The sequence below is a fragment of the Myxine glutinosa genome, chromosome 6, assembly GCF_964187855.1.
Source record: "Myxine glutinosa chromosome 6, kmMyxGlut1.1, whole genome shotgun sequence".
NCBI lineage: Eukaryota > Metazoa > Chordata > Myxini > Myxiniformes > Myxinidae > Myxine > Myxine glutinosa.
Window position 1 is genome coordinate 38,582,602 of NC_136266.1, and position 23,329 is coordinate 38,605,930.

Here is a 23,329-nt window from a genome sequence, read left to right on the forward strand (position 1 = left end):
CAGCTGTGCGATGTTTGAGGGGTTTCTTGCATGCACAGCTCGTTTCAAATCCCCCCACAACATCTCGATGGGATTTAGATCCGGGCTTTGACTTGGCCATTCCAGAACCCTTCATTTCTTTCTTTTCAGCCATTCCTTGGTGGATTTACTGGTATGTTTAAGGTCATTATGTTGCAAGGTCCACCTTCGGTTGAGCTTCAACTTTTCGACAGATGGCCTCACATTATCCTCAAGCAGCCTGTGGTACAATGAAGAATTCATAATGGATTATATGATGGTGAGCTGCCCAGGCCCTGATGCAGCAAAGCTGCCCCAAACCATAATATTTCCACCACCATGCTTTTCAGTTGGTATCAGGTTCTTGTGGTCAAATGCTGTCTTTGGTTTTCGCCAAACATGTCTTCTGGTACTGTGGCCAAATAGCTCTACCTTTGACTCATCTGTCCAGAGCACATTGTTCCAGAAGTGCTGGTCTTTGCCTGGGTGTTCATTGGCAAACTTTAGTCTTGCACTGATGTTCTTTCTGGACAGCAAAGGTTTCCTCCTGACACACCTCCCATGTAGATCAAATTTGTGCAGCCTCTTTCTAATGGTAGACTCATGCACTTTGACATCAATAGTGGCAAGAGCTACCTGGAGGTCCCATGATGACATTCTGGGGTTCTTAGAGACTTCTTTCAGCATCTTGCGGTCTGCTCTCGGGCTGAACTTGCTGGGGCGGCCTGGCCTGAACAAGTTGGCAGTTGTTTGGATTCCTCTCCACTTGTAGATGATCTTCCGGACAGTCGACTGATTGATTTCAAGTTGTTTGGAGATCTTTTTAAATCCCTTCCCAGACTCGTAGGCATCTATAACCTTCTTTCTTTAGGCCTCAGAGAGCTCTTTTGATCTTGGCATGGTGACGCCACACACTTCAACAACAAAGAGCAAACCAAACTAAATGTCTGAGGTTTAAATAAGACAGGTTCCTCCAAGACCCTCTCTAACGATGTTCTAATCATTTGCACCTGAGCTGGTGCACCTGATTCTAATTTTAGGTATTTGAAGTAGTGATAAATGTAGGCGTGTACTTACTTTTTCCACATGCAAAATTTGCATTTATGTTTATTTAAATTATACAATGGACGACAAAATGTAAATGTTTCATGATATTTGTTATATTATACCACCTTTATCTGTCAATATTGTTGAAATGAAGATCAAATAGCTGTATGTTGAAATATGTTGAAAAAGTCAAAACTTTACATGGGGTGTACTTACGTTTTCACGTGACTGTATATAATGAACCTCAAAATAAACTTGTCACTTTCATTTTTTGAAATGTGCAGCTTTACAAACACGTTTCTTCAATTGTAATGGCTGATTAATGTAACGGGAACTTCACTTCAATCACTTGGTTGATCAACAATGGCATGCTTGAGTGGTTCTGTATAGGAATCTTTCCCATTAAATAATGACCCTCGTAATGAAATCCTTCAGTTCTCGTGGTTAGACATTCATTTACTGCTGTCTATAGTCATTCTGGAGGCTTCTGACAGGGAAAACAACAAGAAAATTCATATGCCATGCCTGACATCTAAACAACGTTTAAAGGCAATTGGGATGCTTGAGGCTGGTGTAAGCCAGCGAACAATTGCCCAACGTCTTGGTTGCTCACAGCCTGCAATTTCCAACCTGGCCAGGCATTACAGTGAAACTGAAACTGTGAATGATGGTCCACGAAGAGGAAGACCATGGGTAACCACCCCAAACCAAGACCGCTGGATTGTACGGCAGCATCTTCTTGATCGTTTCCACCCTGCAACGCAAACAGCTGCAGTGACAAAAGGTCGTCACAACAACCGCATCAGTGTCTCTACTGTGCGGAGGTGCTTGAGAAGTTGGGGCCTGGTGGCAAGACGTCCTTGCAGAGCTCCAGTGTTGAACGCAGTGCATCGGCAGAACAGACTAAGAGATGGTGTCTGCAGCATCGCCGATGGACACAGCAACAGTGGAGTGCAGTCTTGTTCAGCGATGAGTCCAGATTTTGCCTCCATGCTGCTGATAGGCGTCAACGGGTATGGCGCAGAGGTGGGGAAAGGTGTGCATCATGCTGTGTTCGCCAGATCAATCGTTGGAGAGGACCCAGTGTGATGGTATGGGCCAGCATTTCCACCCGATTCAGGACACCTCTGGTTGTCATCAACGGCAATCTCACTAGTCAGCGTTATGTCAATGAAGTTTTGAGACCTCGTCTGCTGCCATTTATCCAGGCTCATCCTGACATCGCAGTTTTCCACCAGAACACTCGACCCCATGCTGCTCGCCTGACCACAAACTTCCTCCAGGAACAGGGTGTTGAAGTGATGCCTTGGATGCCTTATTCCCCTGACCTCAATCCCATTGAGCATTTATGGGATGAGCTTCGAAATGCTCATTCAAGGCTTGCAGGAGGAGTGGGACAGACTTCCCCAGGACCGCATCAGATGCCCGGTACTGAGCATGCGTCGGAGGTGAACAGCCTGCATCACAGCTCAGGGAGGACACACACAATATTGAGGACTGCTGTCATTCTGTCCTTGACTGTTAGGAGTGTTGTGTCCATTCCTGTGTCATTTTGTTTTGACTGTATTCAGGTGCGTGCCTTTGTGTTGCAGTGCTGTGATTGTTGTTGCACCACCCCTTGTGATGTTCATGCTTTTTGCTTTTCTGTGATTTGGGCAACCTCTTGTTTGTTGACATGTGTTTGGTGAAGATAGCTGAACTTTACCTGTGTTCAAATATTTTTCATTTTTGCATGGAGGATTTCAATGAGTGTCCTTCTAAAGATTTAGTAAGTTTATTTTGATGTTGAGATTATGTATGTATGTATGTATGTATGTATGTATGTATGTATGTATGTATGTATGTATGTATGTATGCATATATATATATATATATATATATATATATATATATATATATATATATATATATATATATATATATATATATATATATATATATATATATATATATATATATATATATATATATATACATACATATCTATCTATCTATCTATCTATCTATCTATATATATATATATATATATATATATATATTTACAGTAATCCCTCGCTATATCGCACTTCACTTTTCGTGGCTTCGGTACATCGCGGGTTTTTCTCGCTAGTATATGTAAAATTATATGTCGGATTTTTCATTATATCGCGGGATTCTGCGGCCTATGGGTATTTTTATTTTTTGAGATTTTAATTATTTTTGCGGTAAAATAAGCATTTTCTAGCCTAAAAAATTAATAATAATATAAATAAAAATATAACACATTAATTAAAACCTATATTAAAAGAATATTACAGTAAATCGAAATAAAATACGCATTATAAATGGGTAGACAAAGAATTGCGCATTTTGAAAGTCCCGTATTCTGGGGGTAATTAACTTGTCCATGATTCTGGGGGTAATTAACCCATCCGTAAGGAGGGTTCTTGGACGGTTCTTCGCTACTTTAAGTAATTTGCAAGGTTGATGCCAAACTGTATCCTGCAGTTTAATGATCAATATGGTTTTAAGAGTCATCATACTTTGGGTAACCTCTAATTTACAATAACTTATGTTTACAACTTAGAGACACATGATCATGATGACGATTTCGATGATGTTGTCTAAAGCTGCAATTAAATTAAGTCGCTGAGTAACATGAATGACCGAGGTTGTGGAGGATGGGATTTTTCGGTCATTACCTTTTGATACAGATGAGATATCTGCTTCATCACAGCATCAGATCAGGAATAACCACCCTCCTCACCTCCTCTCCACCCCCCAATGCTTCCTACAAATTAACCATCAGGAAGCTGCTGCATATGCAAGAGGAAGCTAATGCATTTCTTATTAATTTTCAAAATTAATCATCATCTCTATTTTGAATAGCTCATGAAGACTTCTGTATGCTCAGGCCTCAGGTTTGATTAAAGGCACTTTTGTCAATTATTGCCTTTTGCTTTCAAAAACACAATATGCATCAATGTAAATACTTTGTTGTACTGTACTTGTGTAGTTCCATGATCATATGTGTATGTTTGTTTGTTAATTAATTGCAATTATAAAAGAACTTGCATCAATGTACTGTACAGCTATATATACACGTACAAATATTTTTCTAATACGTCAGGACTAAGAATGGGTCTCAAAAGTGTGTTTAAGAGTGTAGAAAGGGTTCATAAGAGCGTGGGAAAGGTTTATATGAGTATGGGGAGGGTTTTTAAAGGCTTAAAATATATAAAAATAATAAAATAAATATATGGTTTCTACTTCGCGGATTTTCACCTATCGCGGGGGGTTCTGGAACGTAACCCCCGCGATAAACGAGGGATGACTGTGTGTGTGTCTATATATATATATATATATATATATATATATATATATATATATATACACAGACTTGGCATTTAATATGGAATATTTTTTTTGTGGGGGTGAACTTACTTTTCAAGATGTCTTAGAACCAAAAGTCCATTGGAATTATGTTGAAATTATTCTAGATTTTGTTAATGCGACCTTTAAAAGAAACAAAAACGACATTTGACATTTCGAAACAAATAAATTGATCCTTGAAAGGGATGTAAACTGATATCGAACTCAATTCATGGACAGTACTGTGTTAAACTTCTGTACGTTTTCCAGAAGTATCTCTTTATTTTGCACATTAGCCTAATTTTTTTTATAACAAAAACAAAAGTTAAATTACGACTGGGATTACGGACAGTAAAATTACAGTTCAGTACTTCGTGTAACCCCCACGAGCATTCAGGAGAGCACGTACACGTTGAGGCATGCTGTTCACGAGATTTGCCAAGGTTTGGACAGGAATCGCTTGCCATGCAGTGACAATAGCCTGCTGCAATTCACGCACAGAGGTCGGCTGCTGGTCCAAGTGGTCGATTTGACGCGTTAATTCTGCCCACAAGTTCTCTATCGGATTCATATCCGGGGACATGGCAGGCCACTCCATATGCTCTACACCACGGTCAGCAAGAAAGTGTTGGATCATGCGAGCACGATGAGGCCGTGCATTGTCATCTTGGAAGACAAAGTTTCCTCGAAAGGCTGCACGAGCTAATGGAAGCAATGTTTCTTCCAGAATGGCCCTGTGCTTGAACTGGTTCAGGTTTCCATTCAGATCAACCAGGTCAGTTTTGCCCCCTGCATGAAAAGCAGCCCAAACGGTCACCCCACCACCTCCAGCTTGGACTCTTGGCACGATACAATCTTTGTTGTAGGCTTCATGCACTTGTCTGTGCACTCGGACGCGGCCATCTTGGCGATAGACCAGAAATCTAGACTCGTCACTGAAGATCACGTGATTCCAGTGTCCTGGCTGCCATTGACGGTGCTCTCTGGCCCACTGCAATCGGCGCTGGCGGTGTTGTCTGGTCAGGCGTGGCTTTCTCAGGGGACGCCTGGCACGATAGCCTGCTTGAACCAGTCGTTGGTTGACTAGCCTTCTGGATATAGGATATACATATATACATATATATATATATATATATATATATATACATATATATATATATATATATATATATATATATATATATATATATATATATATATATATATATATATATATATATATATACATATATATATATATATATATACATATATATATATATATGTATATATCTTCTGGATACAGGCACATTTGTCAGTTGCTGCCACTCAGCCCTAAGCCGATTAGCTAACTTGGTACGGCCATTGCGGACTAACCGGTGCAGCTGGCGATCATCCCTCCTTGTGCTTCTGCGGGGACGTCCTGGCCTCGGTATTGGAGTAGGGACACCCCTCTGAGCATTTCGTTTCAGGATCTTTGACACCTGACCTTGAATGATGCCATACTGCCGAGCAATAGCACGCTGTTTCATGCCGTAATTTCGTAAAGCCACCACTCCATGACAAACAACATTGTCGAGTTGACGGACCATCTCCAGAGGAAGCGGCAATAACTTTTGGAGATGTGCAGCAGTTGTTTTCCACTCATACAGAACGCAACAACCCTTGTATACCCGACTGTGAAGCCAATCATCAAATGCACCTGTCCGTACATTTTGCCACGCCACCTGTGATATAATCCTGTTGTTGACTTCTTGCTGCGACAGACAATCAGTGACATGGTTCTTTTAACAAATAAATCACCAAAGTGTAAAAGAAACTCACTAGATTGATATACTGAGTTGAGAAAGTAAACCCGTCAAGAAAAAAAAAATATTCCATATTAAATGCCAAGTCTGTGTGTGTGTGATATATATATATATATGCATATTTATATGCATATTTATATGCATATGCTTGTGATTTTTTTTTTTTCAGGTCTGGAGAGAGGAAATACACTCCAGCCTTCATATCTGAAGGATTAGGGATGTCATAACAGAGGTTGGAGTCATTAGCAAATAGATAAAGAGGATTTTCCAGAGTCAGAGAGATCATTGACGAAGATCAGGAAAAGGACTCGGGCCAAAACACTGTCTTGGGGTACACACCAGCCTTGACAGGGAGAGGAGATGAAAGGATTCCATTGAGTGCCATACATTGGCTACAAGAGTAGAGGAAATCAGTAAGCCATGTGTAGAGTTGGCTTTGGATGCCCATAGGCAGAGAGTGTGGAGAGTAAAGAAGGATGCCAGACTGTATCAAAAGCATGACGTATGTCCAGAGAAATGGCCCTGATCGTTTGGCATTGAGGGTCTCCATCAATTGTTTGGTGCATAGAGGCAGCTTGTCCAACGCGGAGTGGCCTCGTCTGAAACCAAATTTGTGCTATGAGATGAGCAGATGACATTGTTGGAGAAAAGGAAGGATTTCATATAAACTACGAAGATTGCTTCAATGACCTTGCTGATGATTGGAAGTAAGCTGATGGTTCTGTAGTGACAGGGACCAGTTTTTGCTCATTTTTCATGTAGTGCAATGATGTCAGATGTCCAAGCAGACGGAAGATGACCAAGCGCAAATGGTAAGGTGAAAAGGTGGAGAGAGGATGTGCAAGACCAGTAGAGCAGGATTTTAAGGCACATGAGCTGATGCTGTCTGGTCCAGTTGCAGAGTCAGGAGTCAAGGTTTGAAAGAACCTTTTCCACCCTCTCAGGTGAAAAAGGCACAGAGTCTAGGAGCCGTTGGGAACGACTGGGAAAAATGGGTACTGAGAGTGAAGGGTTTCAAACATGAGACTTGGAAGCAAGCACAGAGTTGAGACATTCAGCCTTTTCACGAGCGGAGTTAGCTGTGGTGCCATTTGAAAAGAGTCGGAATGAAAGGGGGACATACAACAGAGACAGACTTAAAAAGGCACCTGACCACAACTTTTAGAAATATCGTGCTCCATATCGTTTTTGGCTCAACTCTCAATTATGAAGAATCGCTATAAAAATTATCGTATCCAGATCTTCAACAAAATCTAATCAATGTGTCCTTGTCACGCACCAAACCTGTCAACCAAATTTTATCTGAATCCATCCATAATGTTTTGAGATATCCTGCTCACAGACAGAAAAGAAAGGTGAAAACATAACCCCCATCCACTTTCGGTTACACCGGTACGGTAATCATTCTTTGAAAAGAGGCAGCTAAAATTTTTGTAACACCAACAACTTGACATTCACCTGTGATTGCAGAAGCTTCGATTGCTTGCACCGGGACCTGCGCTGCCTGCGGCATTTGGAAGCGGATTGGCATCGGCTGGCCACATTGTCCAACGAATGCCACACGACTTGGCATCTGACCTGGTGCTGTTTGCCTGAGCAGTGAGGCAGGCACTGTCATGGCAACAATAAATCAGAGGTGAGTGGGCCAATACAAAAAACATCACTTGCTACACATCAACCAGTCAAAATTTACTTTTTATTTCCCATTCTGAAAGTAGTTAATTAAACATAATGAGGATGATCAATGTAAATTCACAGCATCAGGACCAATCGCGCATTCCAGCTCAACATTGTTACCGTTATCAGGAGACAATTGCAGAGGTGAAAGGGGAAAAAAGTAATAAATAGAGAGTTAATAGAACACGATTTTCCACACAGTGTTCAAGCATATACTTCAATTGAAATAAAATGATATTAAAGATCGTTTATAAAACTCCTGGAAGTTCAGCACTATTGAAGCAGTTTTATACACCACCCTATTTAACTTGTCCAGGAGCAACTATCGGGGACGCCTCTTCGGGTGGTTGTACCCCCCAACACAAGTCGTACATTGTGTCTGAAGGTCAGCTTGAATCTGTTTGGCAGTTGATGGAGGTGCTTTCTCCACCATTCGAACAATCCTTCGCTGCAATCTTCGATCAGGTTTTCTCTTGCGGACACGTCCAGGGAGATTGGCCACAGTGCCATGGGCATTAAACTACCTGCTAACATTGCGTACGGTGGACACAGGAACATCAAGGTCTCTGGAGATGGACTTGTAGCCTCGAGATTGTCCATGCCTGGCTACAATGTTGTGTCTGACCTCCTCAGACAATTCTCTGGTTTTCTTTATTTTCTCCATGCTCATTGCGGTACACACAGTGAAACAAAACAGCAGAAGGACTCCTTTTCTCCATTCAAACTGGTTGAATGATTGATTTTTATATTGCCGGCACCTGCAAATCACCATAGGTGAGTTCAATTCCAAAGTAAAGGAGAATCACCTGTTTGAAATCTAATTATTTCTCTGCTAAAAGGCGCCAATAATATTGTCCCGGCCATTTTAGGATTTCTGTGTGGAATAAGCTAAGAGTTAATAATTTTTTCAGCTTTTTTTGTTTTGTTCCACTGCAAACCAAAGAAATACAAATGTGGATACCAAAAGATTTTTAATTTCAACAATTTTCTGGAAGAAATGGCGCATTATTTGAAAAAAGTGCAAGGGTGCCAGTATTTTTGGTCACAACTGTACATATACATATACATATAAAATGTATTTGGATTCCGTTTAATATCTGTTGACTTCTGATTCCTCTTATAAACTATTGCATTTGTCCCGTTTCCCTTCCAAGTTGTTCTCCGTTTCATTCATCTCAGTTTCCATGATGGTACTTGGTCTTTGTATGCAGAGCCTGGTTTAGTTTTTTGCGTCGATGTTTGTCTGTCACCTTTTATTGAACGAGCAATGCTGCTGCAAAGCTCACCGTGTTCATTTCCTTCAATCGGGCCAACCTTGGTTTGATTTTTCTGTGTGCTGTGTTGGTTCTCTGAACTCGTACTTTTGTCCTTTTGTTATTTCTATGTTATAGAGTTGTGGTCTTTCCCTGAATGGTATCAATCTCATCTCTAATTTGTTGGCCAGCTCTTCCTATCATTCATGCTGCTCTTTATCTTCCTTTCCCTCATTCTGCCATTCTCCCTCCTCTTCGTGACCATCACTATCCACACCTCCTGTCCTTATCCACCCCCTCCACTCCGGCGGTGTAGGTGCCTCCCGGTCTATGTCAATGGGTCAGGTCGGTTCCTCTCCCTGCAGTGGGTCCGTATGCCCTCCCTCCATTACTTGTTGTCCCCGCCAGTGGGTCTCAAGCTACACCACGCCATGTCCACCTCCCGGCGACTCCTCGACTTCCATTCTCAAATCGTCTGCCACTTGTTCTCTGGCTTTGTCTGTTATATCGGTGCATGCATGTGTGTGCATGTGCATGTCGTCCCTCGGAACAGACGTTAAAATGGTTGTCCTGTCTGCTAGCTTCGTTAGTGGACATTAAAATATCCCACGGTGTCCCTGGCGAAGAGTAGGCGAGCTATCACCTGCACGCTGTCCAATTCCATATTGCAAGAACCGCAGCACACACAGTTAAGCCCCATGATACGAGCAGCAGCCATGTGTTTCATTTGAAAGGAAAGGAAAGGAGTGTGCATTCACATAAACTTAAAACATTACAACAGAAAGTGCCATACACTGCAAGATGGTGGGAGTATTCTGCTGCAGCCGAATTGGAGTCCCGTTGGGTGACTGGAGAGAGATGAAGATTGGAAGCCGCGTCCCACTGGTACCGACCTGAGGCATATTGTTGACGACATAGCTCTGCACAATGAAGAAGACACAAACACACACACACACACACACACACACACACACACACACACACATTGGACATGTCTCTCCCTTCCTTCGGCCATAACTCGTGCGAGCTACTCAGGTTACATCTGCTTTCCTCATACCCAAACGTTAAGTTGTCCTTTGAAATCCTGAATTTTCCATAATATTTTGTAGTTCCAAAACAAAGGGCTTAAGTGCCACACAAAAAAAAGTGCCACATGTCTGTGAGCATTCTGATGCTCATCATTTTTGACTATAACCTCCGCATTGTAGCATTTTGGACTATAATTATGGGCAGTGCACTAAAATAAACCTCCAATTATAGAAACAAAACAGAAACTGTATATATTTATTCAACAAACACCAGGTATAAAAAGTAAGGAAAGTTTAAAAATAACGAATTCGAAAGGTTCAAGCAATGCAAAATATCAAGTTTCTTAGGCACAGTATTCTTACACGCAATATATGGTATCATCACAAATTACTTCATAAACATTATAATTTTTATTTACAGCCACTCTGAGGCTCATAAAGTAGGTTTTACTTGTATCACATATGTAGGACAAGGACATTTAGAAACATTACTTTGTGTGTACATGAATTACAATATTTATCGACAAATGTGCAATGACTTGCAAAGTGCCCAATTTTACAAATCCGGCCATTAACAATATACAATCAAGACTTGCATTTACAAGATATTTTATCACACAAATCACAGCAGAACACATCTCCAGGTAAAGTTTTATGCATCATATTAGACAATAACAGGTGTTGCTAGGTGTTATTGTTTGTTTCAAAGGATGCTTATGCAAAAACCGACCTTATCCAGCATCTGAAAATGCTTCCTTGTCTGAACAGGATGATTCTGGTTGATGCTCACTTGCTGCAAAACAGTAAAACAATTTCCTCTTCACTGCCCTCCAAAACCTTCGAATGGGTAGAGCACTGTTTTTCTCCCCTTCATTTGGTGAGTCACAGTGTATGTGCATTAGAGAGGAAAATGAATGGGCCTGGTATCCTTCAGCACTTTTTTCATTGCGTTTCAAACCAAAATTGTGTTTTTGCAAAATGAAATGAAAACATTTCAGCCTGGGTGAATACCGTTTATTTGCTTTCAAAAATTAAGGAGTAAGTGTCCATGTCAGTTGCCATTCAAAGTTGTATGTTTACGAGTTACTCTTTTCATTGCAATCAACATACTATAAAACATCTGCTGCTTCTCATGTAACCACTTTGATACGACACCAATCTACATACCATGCATCACCTGATTTAACAAAAAAAAAAAAAAAAAAAAAAAAAAAAACTGACTGCACCAAAAGATTTATTTTAATTCACAAACGTCAAAACACAAGGAGAGAAAGTTCGGAAGTAAAGACTCACCGAAGCGAAAACAAAAGATGGCGTAGTCTGATTAGAGGAGGAGACTTTGGTCGTTCTCTGCAATTGACCTGTCACCCAAGAGAGATCGACAGAGGGATAAAAGAAGGCTACTACCAACAATTTAAACTGCAAATCAATGATAAATTAACTAAATAAAACTATGAGTATTACATCTTCCTTTCTGCTAACCCCCTGCCAAGCCCAGAAAAAGGCAGATTTCTTACACAATAGTACTACATTGTGTAAGAAATACTACATTGTGCCCACTACACAATGGTACTGCACAGGCCTTGGTAACTTGCTTACCACAGTTGATGGGAAAGACAGAGACCCCAGAGCTGAAGGGAACAACAGTAGCTGAAGATGGTACTGTGAACACGCCTGTCGATTTTATTGGAAGAACATAATTACTTGTGGTAACTTGGACCGAAGATGTCGATTGAGGACCAGAGAGCGGCGGTGCGAACAATAACGGTGTAGGTATGTTGGGTGGTGTCGGTAGACCTAGGGAGGCACAAATTATTAATAAAAATTTTCAAAGTTAAATCCAAAAATGATGAATGTGAAAGTGCATTATTTTTGAAAGCGTTTTTTTTAATATACAAAAGCAGCAATGCTTTGCAGCATGAAAGCACAGAGCAACATACTCCAGATGGATTTGCAAATGGGTACCGTTAATGAAAATCAAGGTATGCTTAATAACTGTCCTCCACAAAATGTTTGTAAACAATGTATCTGAGTTGGTTGCACAATGTGAATCAAACAAGATTAAGCCTTTTGCCAGGTCACTTGTTTTTGCACCAAAGCCTTAATATGGGACAACTGATTGATACGTACACGCAATGAAACACAAGCCAGTTACAAAACCCTCTCCCATCCCTTTGGAAATGGGTGAGGCTAAGATGTTAAAAAACACATTTTTGATGTTCGTATAAATTGAATAAGTAATATTTTCAAAATACTGCACCAGTTTTGAAAAAACAAACTACAAATGCAAGATGTCTGAAGAAAATAGTTTCCATTCATCTGCGCTTGATACACGCGTTAAATAAGGAAGAAAGTCGAAACAAAGCCAAAGCCAAAGCCATTTGCCAAAGCACTTGCTCACTATTGTGCCAAAATTTCAGCTTCCTCGCTCAAAGGATGGCTGAGATATCGCCCGGACAAACAAATAAGAAAGAAACCGGAGTGAAAACTGAGTACTCCCTTTCAGCGTGCGTCATTGCCGGGCCCCTTCGGTGCTTGGCAATGACGTCATGCAGCGCCTGGAGATGGGATAGGAAAGCATCGGTGTACAAAAAGCAGCAATTCTTTTGTTGAATGGAGAAAGACTTGTTACGATAAAAACTACATCAAAAGTGAAATGGAATTAATCAGCTGTAGATCAACTCCACAAGAGCAACAAGGAAGCAGTGTAAAGCACTCTAAAGGAATGAGGTTTTTATTTTTACTTTTATAGTTTTTATACAAAATTATTCTGGTCTGACAATGAACAACTGTAATTTATGCTCTGAAATCCCCTTTTGAAAAGGGTATCCATGTGCATATAAACAGGTATATATTTTTGTCAGCTAAAACTAGGACGATGTGCCTGAAATGTGCTTTTGAGAATGCAGATTGGTCATAGTCAGGGGGAATCAGTTATATTCTCAAATTAAGCAAGGTTCAATCTGTATGACTCAGGCAGGCAGCAGTTTGCTTGGTACTGCGCTGGACAATAATTTGATGTCAACTGATTTTTGGGTACTGACCGACATCAGAAAGGCCAGATGGTGTGTGGATGTATTTCCAACCAAAGCATGGGGAACCTTCAACTTTTCCTGGCACTGCAAAAGCTGAGGATTACATCTAAGTCTTGGAAGAGCATTTTGAAGCATAGTACCTGAGATCACTTTGGAGAAATAAAAACGATTTTTTCAACATGCTTCTTTCTACTCTCTGCCATACAGCCAAACGGTTGAGTGCAAAAATACAATTTCAATAAAGTCAAAAAGGTCTTCACCATATCATATTTATATTCCCAATTAGCACTTTCAACTTGATTAAAGCACATGTAACATGACCCACAATTCTGTGTGATGCTAGCATTCATATCCTATGTTGGTCTAGATGTAACCCCAATATCAACCCAAATTAAAACTGCTGTAACAATGTAAAAATGAAAATTAGCTAAAAAGATGCCAAAAGCCATAAATGACCTTCAACCTCAGTTGATAGATATGGAACAAAAATTACAGTCCAAACACTTGTCATATAATCTTATCCAAGCCAAGCCGTCATCAAGAATTAAAGGAGACCCAAAGTACTAATGTCACAAAGCTCAATCTCGTCTCTGCAGCTTTAAAGAAGATAGTTGTTTAATTCTGCAAATGCTTTGCTGCTTGTTGTATTCTGTGAAAATGACTTTTAGATGCATAAAGAATGAAATATTTTCTTTCAAAGAAGGAACTCGGCCACAAAGCTGAAATTTGATATAAATATAAATCAAATACTTATTTTTCTGAAGTATGAGTTTCAATAGACTTGGCAGTTGCCCACATGGTAAACTATCTGCTTCAATGAGTGGACATTAACACATTTCTTGCTGATCCATTTTTAACCACAGCCATACATATATAAATTATTTCATCAATTAATTAATGTTGTTGGAAATGTCTAGACTGTACCTGAATATTAAAAATCTATCATGTGGAATGTGGCCACGAGGTGAATTCCCAAATCCTTAAAATCCAATAACCAAGACAAAACGTTTTTTTGAGATGCTTGCAACTTGAAAATGGCAATGTTTTTGAGGGCATATTCTGAAAGCTTTAATCAAACCTTATCAAGGGTTAAGTTCAAAGTTCCAGCTAAAACATAATTAGCAAGTGGCCAAATGTGAGACACCCCCCCAAAAAACAACAATAAAACACTCCATTCACAAGTAAAAACAATAGGTATAGTAATTAATTTTTGATGGGCCGTAACCTCAAAACCACGGAATGTAATTTTACAAGTAAATGTATTCTTATAAATCTATTCAGAAAAATGTAACAGTCACATGAAAGATGATGATGGGTTAAAACCATGAAGCAAGCAAAATGCTAACATAATTAATCATCATCATTGAAAGTTATTTACAATCATAAATTCCTCGAACTGCACAAGTTCCAAATCCAAGTTTCAAACGGTACTATTGTTGAGATGTAATACATTCAAACAAATTTATCAATGTCTCACAACAAATACATAATATTAAACCACAGCTCCATTACAGAATAGGGAAGTTTTGTTCTTCCCAAAATATGGGAAGTTATAAATGGTACTTAAAGGAAAGTTTTATTTGCCATGTTATCCATATTACATTTGGTATTTGGTCAAAATCAAGGTTTGGTAAATGGAGACATTAAAACACAGCATCCCAAAGAATGAGAATTAATACCTGCTGGAGCAATGGCGAGCTTCATAGTATTTGAAGCCAGTGTGATAGTATCCATGGGTTTGTTCTCCATCACTGGAAACAGGTCTCCTTGATCGACTCTCTGCCATGGCTCCAATTCCTCCTCCTCACATTCCATCAACAGGTCTGTCATGTTTCCTGATTGTTGTTAGTTTAAATGCAGAAAGGTACCTGATGTGTCCAAAGATTGGGATCTGGAAGAGAATAAAAGGAAAGTCTTTTTTTTTGTGTTAATCCCCAAAAAAAATTTTTAAGAAAATCTAAAAACATTTTAATTTTTGTAAATAATAACATGTACACACATAACGTACAGGTTTATAACATTACTTCAAGCAAACCCAAAATAATTTCTCATTCTTTCATGGAAGGCAACACATTAGTCAATAAAAAAACCCAAAAATTAACAGGAGCCAAGATAACATTATGCAATATATTTAGCAAGTTCTGCACTTCAAATAAGACTTGCAGAAATATAAATATATCATAGCAACAGCCTGGTGTTGGCTTAGCGGTTAGGGTGCCGGCTTGGGATCCCAGGTTCGAATCCCAGTCAATCGCTGAATTAACGCCAGGGGGGTTGACTCAGCCTGTCATCCTTCCGAGGTCGGCAAATTGAGTACCAGTTCACTGGTAATTCCCTGTGTGTTGCAAGAGGCGACCAACAGGGTTGGCAGCAGGAAGGGCATCAGGCCATAAAACATTGCTTCAAAAAGGGGACCAAGGTGCCCAAAAAAGGCCAACCCCTGCTCTGCAGGGAAAAATGGCCTCTAAAGGTGGTTCTTGGTTGTTATAGCAACAGTAATTTAAGGTTTTATTTTATAAAAAGGTATTGTGAAGCATTATTATGAAAAAATTATGATTGTGCTTGCATTCTACAAGCAGATAAATAAATCAGTTAAATTCAGAATGAGTGAGCAGTACAAGATCTTTATTTATGCACAGCCCAAGGGCCACCAGATGTGCCAATTGCACAATCAGGCTTTTCTTAAGTCATTTAGAGACAGTTTTGTGATTTTTTTTTTTCTGGAATTGCAGCTTCTGGTTGCATAAATATGCAAACTTGTAGCTTTCTCGCCCACCTAGAAAGCACGAAACATTTACATCAGTAATTAAATGGTTAAAAAGAGCTTTATATAGACTAGCAGGGGTACCCAGCATTGCCCAATGCTGCTCAAATCTTGTTGGCATTTTGAAGAAATCTTTTTTTTTGTGGGGGCCTAAAATACTTCCCTAAACCCACCAATAAATGGGTCAGGGATATTTTAATATTACCTTACACATAGCTGCAAAGGCTGAGGCACTATAGAGAGTGACTTATAAAAACTACAACTTATTTGCCTAAAACACTCCCTGGCAATCACTAAAAAACCACCTTTAGAGGCCATTTTTCCCCGCAAAGCGGGAGTTGGCCTTTTTCGGGAACCGTGGTTGCTGTTGTTTTTCGGTCCCCTTTTTGAAGCAATGTTTTACGGCCGGATGCCCTTCCTGACGCCAACCCTTTTTGCCGCCTTTAACGACAAACAGGGAATTACCAGTGAACTGGTACTCAATTGTACTCAATTGTATCCCTGGCAATCACTGATGAATGTAAAAGTTTAAATAAGATATGTGCACCCATTTCTGAGAAATATGACGACACAGACAGACAGACAAACACCACTCATAGTAAAGAGCTGTAGTATTACAATGAAAAAGGGCTGGTAGGATGGCCGATAATCTAAACAGTCTGGAGGTACACACACTCACCTCTTAAACAGTCTCACCTGGGATAAAATATCAGCCCAGCTATAAACTGTCAAACCAGTATTTCAAAGGCGCAGAGTATGGTAGACATCAGTCAAAATTACAATAATACCTGACTTAACACTGTTCCAAAGAATGCTGCCAACTTAGTTATAGTCCTGGATAAAAATGTATTTAAAATTTTTTTTTTTTTTTTAAACAGAAAATGCAGCGCTCGCCAAGTAAACGCACCCATCACCATTGTTTGTAATGTAAGGCACATGCTCTGAACCAATCAGCACTGTTTACTCCACCTTTGTTTTGCAACAACATGAGCCTCCTCCAACCACTGCCATGTTGGAGCAGAGTGCAATTATTCAATGACAGATGTTGGAGCAGAGTGCAAATGACAGCAATTATTCTTTTTATTGATGTTTGTACATATTTTATGTTTTTTTTACATTTCCTGATTTTATTATAATAAAGATATATTCTTATCATTTGTAAAATAATGTTTACCATCTGCATGATTAGAGCTATTGCCGATACCCCCATTTAGGCCCTCATATACTGCTCATGCAAGTCCTCTTCATATACCGCTCGTGCTTAAGAAACTAGAACTAGGCACTCGGTAGAGCACATACCTCCACCAGGCTGAACAGTTTACGTTTCGTCTTTCACTAATACGCCGTGTCTGCATCCAGTTTTGTCATAATCTGTCCACAATATTTTGAAATATCATGATATATGTCGTCTTTGGCCCCATTTCTCAATAGTGAAGAATTACTTGAGAATTAAAAAAAAAAAATTCTCAGATCCAGATCCAGATATTCAGCAAAATCGAATCAATTCTTCCTCATCACAACCCCAACCTGTCCACCAAACTTTGTCCGAATACATCCACAAACTGAGATATGCTGCTCACAGACAGATAGACAAATGAAAAATCACTCAGAGCGACACTAGGCACAACAGAACACAGTAGAACGGCACTCATTAGAGCGCATACCTCCACCAGGCTGAACAGTTTACATTTTGTATCCCACTGATAGGCTGGATCTGAACCAAAACTGAATTGGCTTGTTCTTGTCGCCGAACCAACTCAAAACCACCTCATTTTGTCAGAACTCATCCACAACTTTTTGAGATATCTCTCAATTTTAGAAATTACACATATGTTGACATTTGTACCTCACAAATAATTGGTGGTTGACTTCAGTGACCTGATATGCAAATCCTCTTCAAATTTCAAATCAATTGGATGAAAATTGAAGATTTTAGAAATTTGAAAAAAAGTGCGTGACCTTTGGCCTATGTTGACCTTTTGACCTCAAAAATAAATAGGATTCTGTTGGACCATCAACTCCATCATTTGGTGAAGTTTCGTGAAGATTGGTTTAAAATTGTGACCTGTAGGCGATTATAGGTGAACGGGCAAACAAACAAACAAGAAGACGTCATGCAGATCTGACACGATACTTGCAAAATCCACTCCCCCCTCCCCCCAAAAAAGTTACCATGGATACATCAAATTCCATTAAAGATTAAAATTGACGATCTTAATCAAAGCTCGGGTCAATCGGATTAAAAATTGATGACTTTTCAGATGAAAGTTGATTATATTAGAAGTTTGACTTAAACCTAGGTTAGGTGCATCAAGCAAAAACATGCCTCCAGCTTATAATTAAAAACACCCCAATGCACTGGAAAACGTGGGGAAAGGAATACTGACTGTACTGTAAAGGGTGGAGACTTGTAATACCCTCTCCCACTTGGAGCGGCGCAACACGACATACATTTACATAGCGAATTCCTCCCCTTCTCCCCAAGACCACCGGCAAGGATAAAAACATCCTGATGCTTTAATTGGGGTCATGCTGATCCTATGTAGCAAGTCTGGATGTATTCGGCCCAGAACTGTAGGAGTAACACAACACAACACAACACAACCACACACACTTCGTCTGTCCATCAATTGTTGTAAGGATTATTTTGTATGCAGCCGATGGCTGCTGGTTGTGTCATTGCTGTGAGCGGGGCTATGCCGCTGATGCAGTGCCCCGTTTCCAATAAGCTGGTACTCATTTTGTCGACCTCGGAACAATGACAGGCTGAGTCAAGCCACCTGGTGTTATTTAACGACTCCACAGGTGCTCAAGTTCAAGACCCTAAGATCTTAAGCCAGCCACCTTAACCGTTAAGCCAACACCACACTTTGTATCTCCATGTAAAAAGTTGCTTAAACTCTGAATGAACCCTTTTAGCACATTTTCAATGAGCACTCTCTTCTCCAGGAACGCATACATAACCAACAGCTGCATCCATAACAGTTTTAGCAACTTTCAAACAATTATTAAACAATAAACAGGAAATCACAATTACAGAGACAGCAAAGTAAAAGTATTCCAAATAATCACCATTTATTTTCAAAAAAACGTTCAATGGTTACAACACACATTTTATGTCAACACACAAACACCAAACTGATAAGCAAATTTTAGAAACTAGTACAGCAGCTCAATGAGGTATATAGATTACAGTACAGTTGATCTAGGGTCTATTCGTCTGTGGGGGACGTGATAAGCATATAATCAACAAGAACGTCAAGTCTCCTCCCTTTCAGTTTAGAGTTAAACATCAGTAGCGACTGTTTAAAAACACAACAATGCATGTTTGTGGTTTATATTTTTTACTTCTGGGATGGGTGCGCCACAAAACGCCACAATATGCTATTTGTACACGTTAACACGGCGTTTGTCTGAGGAGGAAAACCCCCTTGAGAAGTGGGATATTATTAGTATCAATATTGTTTTGTAATAACATTATTATGCATTATCAATAATGTTATTATTACTTTTGGTATTAGAAATGGCCTTGGAAAAAAATGCTAGATAAGCTCTCCTATACACCTTAACATGGATTTCGCCCAAGGCGGCCAACCCCCCTGGGAAGGAAGGGGGAGGGGCAAATTAAATCACTACATCCTCCATTGTATGACCCTTAGTCATCCTCTCAAGTTTGGTTGCGATTGGATAAGTAACAATTGAATGCATCACGGTCAGACAAACACCAAATTGCAGTTTTCAATTTGATAGATGAATAAATAGCATGTAGTACATGAGAAAAGGACAACTCATACACTACCAGTGCAAACACAAAAATTAACTAGAATGGCACTTGGTAGGGCACATAGTCTCGCCTTGCGCACTCAATGTGAACAAAAATGCCATCGTTTACTGAACACGCTACTAGGCCCACCTGCATCATCCATGACCATGCACCCTATTATGTCACATACATTGCCATTATACAAAGCTTTATTGATTATTAGGATATTTAATTACCACTTTGGTGCACATGAAGGCTAAATTGCATCAATGAAGATGAATGCGAAAAAAATTCAAACTACAGTATAATCCCTATGGGTAGTCGATCATATGTACGAAGTTTAGCATCAATCTGTTAAGCGGTTCTGGAGAAAGGTTTTTTTTTTTTTTTTCCAACACAATATGGCTGCCAGACCACGTGACCAATGATGTCATGAGTCTAATTCATAACTGACATCAGGTATTAGGTCAGCTATATGAAGTTTAAGATTTGTCAGATAAGGATTTCAATTTTCAGATAATGAACAAATTATGGCTGGAGTTACACTTCACCTATGATGTCATCGTTATCACCTTATATACCGATGAGTTGACGAAATATATGAAGTTTAAATTTTTTTTGTTAAGCAGTTTTGGGGAAGATGTTTAACTTTTCATCCTATGTTTACAGTCTTACATCGTACGGAAAAGCCGTTGTAGAGAAACATTTTTTAAGCTGCCTTGGACACATACAAGGAGGGGTATTACAAGTCTCACAACCCCTTCAGGTCGAGACTAATTAGAGCGAAGTTTATGGTGCTCCATCACCCATGCTAACCAACTAAAGTAAAGTTGAAAGATGACAAAACGTTCCACCAGGAATAACCCAACATAAATTTTTGAGGAAAAAAAAAAAAATCTTGTTTCGACTTCTGGAGCGCTTAGTTCGCACCCCATTGGGCATGAACTAGGGTTCAAATCCAAAAAATATGGTTACATATTTCATGCATCCCATAATATACAATGTTTCATTAAAAACTTTTAAAATGTACCATTTTTTGGTATTTTACTTTTGCCCCAATACAGTGTAATATATTTATTTGCCTTGTTCAAAAACACAACTTATCCAATGAGATAATCAAAAAATGGTTAATAACACCAAATCAGGTTGTCTGTGTCAGGTCAGCCTTTTGGGACCCACTGGTAACATGTAAACCAGTGATACCTGTCGCATGGGTCAGGTTGTCGGCAAATAAACCGACACCCCTCACTCGCTTTGCTCGTGGGGAAGGTGACTGATGCGCCCTACCAGGACTAAAAACAACAAGCGTTACGCCGAGGTCCCCCGTCGGTGAAGTGATGCGAGTTGACAAAGTGGAAGACACAAGGCGGCCATCTTGGATTTTGACGTGGCGACCCAATTTTCAATAGCGTTCTTCCTTATGCATAGATACAACCACACACCAGATTAGAAGTTGGTACTTCGCTTATTTTTCAAGATATTCCGCTCACAAGGTTCAGACATACATGGCGGTGGCCATCTTGGATTTTGACATGGCGACCCAATTTTCAATAGGGTTCTTCCTTATGCCTAGATACACCCACACACCACATTATAAGTTGGTACTTCGCTTATTTTTCAAGATATTTCGCTCACAAGGTTCAGACAGAAATATGGTGGCGGCCATCTTGGATTTTGATGTGGCGACCCAATTTTCAATAGCGTTCTTCCTTATGCCGAGATACACCCACACACCAAATTAGAAGTTGGTACTTCGTTTATTTTTGAAGATATTCATCTCACAAGATTCAGACATACATGGCGGCGGCCATCTTGGATTTTGATGTGGCGACCCAATTTTCAATAGCGTTCTTCCTTATGCCGATATACACCCACACACCAGATTAGAAGTTGGTACTTCGCTTATTTTTCAAGATATTCAGCTCACAAGGTTCAGACATACATGCCATCAGACATACATGGCGGCGGCCATCTTGGATTTTGACGTGGGTTGCACCCACACACCAAATTCGAATGCGGTCCTTCGCTTACGCCCGCACAGACGGACGGACGGACACACGGACGGACGGACACACGGACGGACGGACACACGGACGGAGGGGAAAACCATAGTCCCCCTTTCGCTCCGCGGTGCGACGTGGGACAACAACTGACAAAGGGCGGATGAGCTCTGGAAGGGAGCCAATGGCCATCCAGAAAGGAGATGACGTCTCCTAAAAAACACCCATCCGGAATGGACCAGTTTGAGCCATACTAAAGACTTTAAAATTGTGCGTGCTGCTTCCTTGCTTGACATTCAGCATTTAAAAAGATAAGAGCATGGACAATCCCCATAGGTTGGCACCCATGGGGAGGAGGAAATACCCCACTGGTTGCGGTGAGAAAAATTAAAATGGCGCCATTGTGATGACATCACTGGTACCCAGAGTATCAGGGCAGTGACAACACTTCCCCCAAGCTCAGTGGCTGTGTTGTGTTCGGGGTGTGTTTGTGTGTGTGTGTACGTCTACATGTACGCGTACATGTACATGGCAGCTCCATTACTAGCCTTAGACCATGTATAACAAAATAATAATGTTTCCAATTAATTTATCAACCCAGGAAAAACACTAATAAGGGGTATTTGTAAACAACATTCACATGAACTAAACCGAACTCTGACAATCTTTGATCCGAAATATGCAAAAAATTGTAAAACGCATTCAAAAGTTCTCTCTCTTAAATGAAAAAACAACACGACATTCGAAAAGGGTTAAGATCATGTCGGAAACGCATGCTCTAAATTTACCAATTGTTCCTGTCTTATCTCCGCACTGCGCATGCGCAAAGAACATCACGTGCTGTTCAACAACGAATCAGACGCCACCTTCTGCCCGAACACTCCATACATTTTTGTCACCTTTGCATTTCTTTCTCAGTCACGTTAACACGTCATTTTAACTCATTCAAACACAATCATCAGCAAAACAATCCGTACTAACGCAAGAACGGAATAATTAAATCCTGCAAAGGCAATCGGTGTTCGTGAACAAGATGGCCGACACCCGCTTTTGATTGTAGCTGAAAGAGTGCAGCCATTTAAACTAAATAATCACAGAAATCCGCTGTTCAACATCGTTTCCGCAAATTATGCTCAGACGAAAACGCGTCAATACAACTTACTTGGGAACGGAAGGAGTTTGGTGCCTTTTCCCCTTCCTCTTTTTCAGTCGGTACACAGATCAACCGCGCCGCGTCTCGCGCAATGACCAAAAGGCGCCGCGCAGAGCATGCTGGGACGTTGGTCCACTGTTGTTTCGTTTCGCAAGGGGGTGATTCGGTGAGGCAGGTTCCTTGTGGTTTTGAGCGGGAGGGTGATGCAGCCAGCCTCCCGAACGTGTCTTCGACTCATTCCATATGATTAATTTTATCAGTTAGTTGGATTGATCAGAGGTAGTTATATGCTTGACTCGTTCGTAATTCATTCACTGGTTGGAGTCACAAAGCGAAGGTTGAGGGGATCGAGGTTTTTTCACCTCAGAACACACGGAGTGCCGGTATCTCTGAAAAGCTCCTTCATATTGCTTTAATAATTATCACTATTGACGGTGGATTTTTGTTGATGATCGGTGAAATTAAATTGATTAC

At 40.2% G+C, this 23,329-nt stretch overlaps 1 protein-coding gene across 3 annotated transcripts in view; it reads right to left on the reverse strand.

Moving 5' to 3' along the window:
- Positions 1–23,113, reverse strand: part of LOC144892577 (uncharacterized) — a 142,543-nt gene extending 119,430 nt beyond the window's left edge. Inside the window, exons 1-7 of one of the 3 annotated variants that reach the window (XM_078779728.1) lie at positions 22,865–23,113; positions 14,855–15,066; positions 11,845–11,937; positions 11,434–11,501; positions 10,871–10,933; positions 9,906–10,032; positions 7,641–7,793 (exon numbers count right to left, since the gene is read on the reverse strand). In XM_078779728.1, coding sequence (XP_078635854.1) covers positions 7,641–7,793; positions 9,906–10,032; positions 10,871–10,933; positions 11,434–11,501; positions 11,845–11,937; positions 14,855–15,005 — 655 coding nt within the window. In that variant the 5' untranslated portion in view covers positions 15,006–15,066; positions 22,865–23,113. Of the gene's footprint in view, positions 1–7,640; positions 7,794–9,905; positions 10,033–10,870; positions 10,934–11,433; positions 11,502–11,739; positions 11,938–14,854; positions 15,067–22,490; positions 22,514–22,864 lie in introns of those variants that run through there. The other 2 variants (XM_078779725.1, XM_078779727.1) reach the window with 2 other exon arrangements.
- Between the last annotated feature and the right edge of the window lie 216 nt (positions 23,114–23,329).